General features: G+C 46.2%; 1 protein-coding gene across 1 annotated transcript; it reads left to right on the top strand.

Annotated features, from left to right (window-relative positions):
* Positions 1–428: 428 nt before the first annotated feature.
* LOC130367193 (olfactory receptor 11L1-like) lies at positions 429–1,385 on the top strand. Its single transcript, XM_056569596.1, has one exon. It carries the CDS (start codon positions 429–431, stop codon positions 1,383–1,385), a length of 957 nt encoding a protein of 318 aa, XP_056425571.1.
* The last annotated feature ends 5,696 nt before the right edge of the window (positions 1,386–7,081 follow it).

Raw genomic sequence — 7,081 nt, 5'->3', positions numbered from 1 at the left:
TCCAGAAGTACGACAAAATCAAATCTACATAAGTAGGGGATCATATGGACCTACAGAATAAAGAGAAGGTGTCATTCTTACCAAAAAGAAGCCCCCAAATTTACAAAATGGTGTTTTTTTTTTTTCAATTTTGTCACACAATAATATATTTTTTTTTCTTTCGCCGTAGATTTTGGGGTAAATTGACTGACGTCATTACAAATTAGAATAGGTGGCACAAAAAAGAAAAAAAAAGCCATCATATGAGTCTGTAGGTGCAAAATTGAAAGGGTTATGATTTTATGATAAGAGGAAAAAACGAAAGTGGAAAAACCTTGAGTACCCAAGGTGTTAAAAAAGTTGGGTGATGCCCTCTAAGTGTTGGGATTCCAAAATGTTAGCCATGTATTTGATGACGAAGATGATGACAACTTTTTTTTTTTTAGGACATGTTTCAACAAAATGTTTCAATGCTTAATGCGATTCATCTTTTGGGATTCAATAACTCACAAGATCTAAATTATTTATTATTTGCTATTCTCCTCCTGATCTACTGTATGACGTTATGTGGAAATCTCCTCTTGGTGACTTTGGTAGTATACAGCAGTGATCTCCACCGGCCCATGTACTTTTTCCTGACACAGTTGTCCATAGCGGACCTCTTACTGACCACAGATATCGTCCCTATATTGCTCCACACTCTACTTCATAAAGTTGGGACCATTTCTTTGGGAGGCTGCTTTACACAATTTTACATATTTGCCTGCTCTGAGTGTTCAGAGTGTCTTCTCCTAACGGTGATGTCTTATGACAGATATTTGGCCATTTGTAACCCCTTACATTACACCACCATCATGAACCATAATTTATGTCTGAAACTGGCTATCATGAGTTGGTTGTTAAGTTTATCATTAGCGATGGCTGACATAGCAACAACATCCATGTTAGAATTTTGTGGATCGAATACAATTGACCACTTCTTCTGTGACCTGTTTCCATTACTTGAACTATCATGTTCAGATATCAGTAGCGTCCTACTGAAAATTCAGTTCATAGCTGCCCCTGTTCTTGTCTGCCCATTTTTAATAGTCATTATATCCTATAGTTGTATCATCTATGTCATCCTAAAGATTCCTTCAGCTACCGGTAGACAGAAAACCTTCTCCACCTGTAGCTCCCACCTCATTGTGGTCTCCATATTCTATGGGACATTATTTGGTGTTTATATTCTTCCAACTAAAGGACAATCATTGAATATTACAAAACTCTTGTCATTGCTGTACACCGTTGGGACTCCACTGCTGAACCCCGTAATATACAGTCTAAGAAACGCACAAATCCTTAAAGCATTCAGTACCTTTAGGAGCTATGCCTTACAGAAAATACATCAAATGGCTGCATTTTGAAAATACACAGTAAAAATTTTGGGTTGGCTTTATAAAAAAAAAAGCAAACAAAAAAAATATTTTTATCACCTTTTTTATTAACTTGAACAAGACCAATTTTTGTTTAACTAATAAAACTTTGTCAATTTGCAGACCATAGTTTTAACCCCTTAAAGGGGTACTCTGCTGCTCAGCATTTGGAACAAACTGTTCCAAACATTGGAGCCGGCGCCGGAAGCTCGTGACGTCATAGCCCGCCCCCTCATAATGTCACACTCCACCCCTTCAATGCAAGTCTATGGGAGGGGGCGTGACAGTGACAGCCGCCATAGACTCACATTGAGGGGGCGGGGCGTGGCACCATGAGGGGGCGGGCTATGACATCACAAGCTCCCGGCGCCGGCTCCAATGTTTGGAACAGTTTGTTCCAAATGCTGAGCAGCGGAGTACTCCTTTAAGGACCAGGCCAATTTTCATTTTTGCACTTGCGTTTTTTCCTCCTCATTTTCTAAAAATCATACCGCTTTCAATTTTGCACCTACAGATCCATATAAGGGCTTGTTTTTTGCGCCACTAATTGTATTTTGTAATGACATCAATCATTTATTAACAAAATATACCACAAAACAAAAATAAAATATATGTTTGTGTGGGGTGAAATTGAAGGGAAAAAAACACCATTTTGTAGTTTTGGGTGCTTTGGTTTCTACACAGTGCAATTTACGGTTAACATGACACCTTATCTTTATTCTCTATGTCCATATGGTTACTAGGATATCCAATTTATGTAGGTTTTATTATATTTTAGTACTTTAAAAAAATCATAACTACATGCACCAAAATTAGTATGTTTAAAATTGTCATCTTCTGACCCCTATAACTTTTACATTTTTCTGAATACGGGGCTATAAGAGGGCTAATTTTTTTGCGCCTTGGTCAGTAGTTTTTATCGGTACCATATTTGTTTTGATGAGACTTTATGATCGCTTTTTATTATTTTTTTTTATGATATATGAAGTGACCAAAAAATTCCTAATTTTGGACTTTGATATTTTTTTTTACGTGTACACCATCGACCGTGTGGTTTGGCTACCTTTATATTTCAATAGTTCGGACATTTACGCACGTGGCAGTACTACATATGTTTATTTTAATATTTTTATTATATTATTTTATTTAAAAAATGGGAAAAGGGGGTGATTTAAACTTTTAATGGCAGTCCAGCCCAGAAATCCTAGGCAGTCAGGTAGTTGATGCCCAGAGCGGGCCAGGCAAGATGGGACCGGCCTGTTCCTGCGGTTTCATGGCGGGTGCTCTGCTGCACACGTCCCGAGGCTCATGGAGCCAGAAGAGAGGTCATAATGTCAGGCAGCCTCTGGGGTCACTTTCTGACACTCCTGTGCCTCAAAACATCCTGAGAAGTGTCCCTTCAGCAGGAGCTCCATGTGCATGCAACCGCTCAAGTCTGTTGCTAGTTCCGCCCCTTATACTGATTTTTAATCACATCATATATGAGAAAAAAATAATAATAAAAAGTGATCAAAAAGTCCCATTAACCCCTTAAGGACCCGTTTTGGCTTTTTGTTTTTTCCTCCTCGCCTTCTAAAAATCATAACTCATATTTTTCCATCCACAGACCCATATGAGGGCTTATTTTTTGCATGACCAATTTTACTTTGTGATGACATAACTTATCTCACTATAAAATGTACGGCGCAACACAAAAAATATTATTTGTGTGGGGAAATTGAAAAGAAAACAGCAATTTAGCTAATTTTGGAAAGTTTTGTTTTCGCGCTGTACACTTTACGGTACAAATCACATGTTTTCTTTATTTTGTGGGTCAATACGATTAAAATGATACCCATGATATATGCTTTTATAGAATTGTAATTATAAAATCTAATTTTTTTAAACAAAATTAGTATGTTTAAAATTGCCCTAATTTGATCAGCTGTCACGATGCCGGCTGGCAGGTAGTGGATCCTCTGTGCCAGAGAGGGATGGCGAGGACCGCGCTAGTGGACCGGTTCTAAGCCACTACAGGTTTTCACCAGAGCCCGCCGCAAAGCGGGATGGTCTTGCTGCGGCGGTAGTGACCAGGTCGTATCCACTAGCAACGGCTCACCTCTCTGGCTGCTGAAGATGCTGAAGATAGGCGCGGTACAAGGGAGTAGGCAGAAGCAAGGTCGGACGTAGCAGAAGGTCGGGGGCAGGCGGCAAGGATCGTAGTCAGGGGCAACGGCAGGAGGTCAGGAACACGGACTAGGAACAGACAAGGGAACGCTTTCACTAGGCACAAGTGCAACAAGATCCGGCAAGGGAGTGCAAGGGAAGTGAGGTAATATAGGGAAGTGCACAGGTGATTACCAATTAAGCTAATTGGGAAGATTGGGCCAGGCACCATCATTGGTGCACTGGCCCTTTAAATCGCAGAGACCCGGCGCGCGCGCGCCCTAGGGAGCGGGGCCGCGCGCGCCGGGACAGGACCGAGGGAGAGCGAGTCAGGTACGGGGGCCGGGGTGCGCATCGCGAGCGGGCGCTATCCGCATCGCGAATCGCATCCCGGCTGAAGGCGGGACCGCAGCGCACCCGGTCAGTGGATCTGACCGGGGCGCTGCAACAACGAAGATGAGGCGGGCGCTCCGGGGAGGAACGGGGACCCGGAGCGCTCGGCGTAACAGTACCCCCCCCCTTGGGTCTCCCCCTCTTCTTGGGGCCAAAGAACCTGAGGAAAACAAACTCAATTTTTCCGTGATGAGGTCCGATGCAAATTAGGAGGGGTTCTGTGTGGAAACGTACGAGACAGTCCAATCTTTTATTGTAAAAACAATAGATGTAGAGGGGTCTGGCGAGACTGGTCACAGGAACGTAGAACCTGTTGATGAGAGAGGCCAAAAAAAATTTTCCTGCAGATCCGGAGTCCAAGAAGAGCATAGTAGAGAAGGAGAAGGTAGAGGCAGATATCCGCACAGGCACAGTAAGGCGTGGAGAAGCAGAGTTGACATCAAGAACTGTGTCACCTTTGTGCGGAGTCAGCGTACGTCTTTCCAGGCAGGGAGGACGGATAGGACAATCCTTCAGGAAGTGTTCGGTACCGGCATAGTACAGGCAAAGATTCTCCATGCGGCGTCGTGTCCTCTCTAGAGGTGTCAAGCGAGACCGGTCAACTTGCATAGCCTCCGCGGCGGGAAGCACAGGAACGGATTGCAGAGGACCAGAGGAGAGAGGAGCCGGGGAGAAAAAACGCTTCGTGCGAACAAAGTCCATATCCAGGCGGAGCTCCAGACGCCATCCGGAAGAACGCATGTCAATGCGAGTGGCAAGATGAATGAGTTCATGTAGGTCAGCAGGAGTCTCTCGTGCGGCCAGAACATCTTTAATGTTGCTGGATAGGCCTTTTTTAAAGGTCGCGCAGAGAACCTCACTATTCCAGGACAACTCGTAAGCAAGAGCACGGAACTGAATGGCGTACTCGCCAACGGAAGAAACACCCTGTTCCAGGTTCAGCAGGGCAATCTCGGCAGAAGAAGCTCGGGCAGGCTCCTCGAAGACACCACGGACCTCAGCGAAGAAGGACTGGACTGTGGCTGTGGCAGAATCATTGCGGTCCCCATCAAACTTGTCCGGCAGGGACAAGCAGGGGTTAAGAACGGCTGGTTGCTGCGGAGGAGTTGCAGGAGCCGGCGGAGGAGATGGTTGTTGCAGCTGTAGCTGTGACTGAAGTTGCTGTATCTGCGGCAGCAGCTGCTGTGACTGAAGTTGCTGTATCTGCGGCAGCAGCTGCTGTAACTGTGACTGAAGACGCTGTGTCTCGGAGATCAAGTATGCCAGCTGTTGATCTCGTTGGGCGATCTTTACGCCAAATTTGTCCGGCAGGGACAAGCAGGGGTTAGGAAGGACCGGTTGCTGCGGAGGAGTTGCAGGAGCCGGCGGAGGAGATGGTAGTTGCAGCTGGAGCTGTTGCTGTATCTGCGGCTGCAGCTGCTGTATCTGTGACTGAATACGCAGTGCCTCGGAGGTCAAGTATGCCAGCTGTTGATCTCGTTGCGCTATCTGTTGCGACTGCTGGGCGATCTGACGAGCTTGCTGGGCGACCAGCGTAGGGAGGTCAGCGACAACTGGCAGAGGAACTTCAGCGGGATCCATGGCCGGATCTACTGTCACGATGCCGGCTGGCAGGTAGTGGATCCTCTGTGCCAGAGAGGGATGGCGAGGACCGCGCTAGTGGACCGGTTCTAAGCCACTACAGGTTTTCACCAGAGCCCGCCGCAAAGCGGGATGGTCTTGCTGCGGCGGTAGTGACCAGGTCGTATCCACTAGCAACGGCTCACCTCTCTGGCTGCTGAAGATGCTGAAGATAGGCGCGGTACAAGGGAGTAGGCAGAAGCAAGGTCGGACGTAGCAGAAGGTCGGGGGCAGGCGGCAAGGATCGTAGTCAGGGGCAACGGCAGGAGGTCAGGAACACGGACTAGGAACAGACAAGGGAACGCTTTCACTAGGCACAAGTGCAACAAGATCCGGCAAGGGAGTGCAAGGGAAGTGAGGTAATATAGGGAAGTGCACAGGTGATTACCAATTAAGCTAATTGGGAAGATTGGGCCAGGCACCATCATTGGTGCACTGGCCCTTTAAATCGCAGAGACCCGGCGCGCGCGCGCCCTAGGGAGCGGGGCCGCGCGCGCCGGGACAGGACCGAGGGAGAGCGAGTCAGGTACGGGGGCCGGGGTGCGCATCGCGAGCGGGCGCTATCCGCATCGCGAATCGCATCCCGGCTGAAGGCGGGACCGCAGCGCACCCGGTCAGTGGATCTGACCGGGGCGCTGCAACAACGAAGATGAGGCGGGCGCTCCGGGGAGGAACGGGGACCCGGAGCGCTCGGCGTAACATCAGCTATAACTTTCTCATTTTTTTGTATACAGGATGGTATGAGGGCTCAGTTTTTTTGCACTGTGATCTGAAGTTGTTATCGGTACCACTTTTGCTTACAGTATACTTAACTTTTAAATCACTTTTTATCTTTTTTTTTTATAAAATGTGACAAAAAAAAGCAATTTTGGACTTTTTCTTTTAACGTTTAAGCCGTTCACCATAAGGGATTAACATTATATTTTGATATTTCGGACATTTACGCACGCGGTGATACCAAATATGTTTATTAATTAATTTTTTTGAATGCTTTTTGGGGGTAAAATGTGAAAAAGGATGATTTACATTTTTAATGGGGGAGGGGATTTTTGAAATTTTTTTCCCTTTTTTTTTTTACATTTTTAACTTTATTTTTTACACTTTTCATGTCCCCATAGCGGATTATGTATTGCAATCATTTGATTGCTAATACTGTTCATTACTATGCAGATGCATAGCACTGATTAGTGTTATCGGCAATCTTCTGCTCTGGTCTGCTCGGCAATCTTCTGCTCTGGTCTGCCCTGTCTAGCCATTGATGGAGGGGGACTCCCCCGAAACGCATCTGGATTTATCAGAACACCATTTGCTTGAGTATTGTCAGCTTATTGCCACTGCATATCAACCTTCATACTTCCTTGCAAGCGCTGCAGTCCCTTCAACAGGAGACCACTGACAAGTGTGAAACACTCTTTACAACCTACTAACTGTTGCACGAGGACACCACAGCTGAAGGCTGTACCTGTGACTCCTGCTGCCCGGACATTGCAGCAGTGAGCCAGACGCAGATCCGTGCCTTATCACAGTGG

Source organism: Hyla sarda, chromosome 4 (assembly GCF_029499605.1).
Source record: "Hyla sarda isolate aHylSar1 chromosome 4, aHylSar1.hap1, whole genome shotgun sequence".
Taxonomy (NCBI): Eukaryota; Metazoa; Chordata; class Amphibia; order Anura; family Hylidae; genus Hyla; species Hyla sarda.
This window is presented reverse-complemented; position numbering and strand designations above follow the sequence as displayed.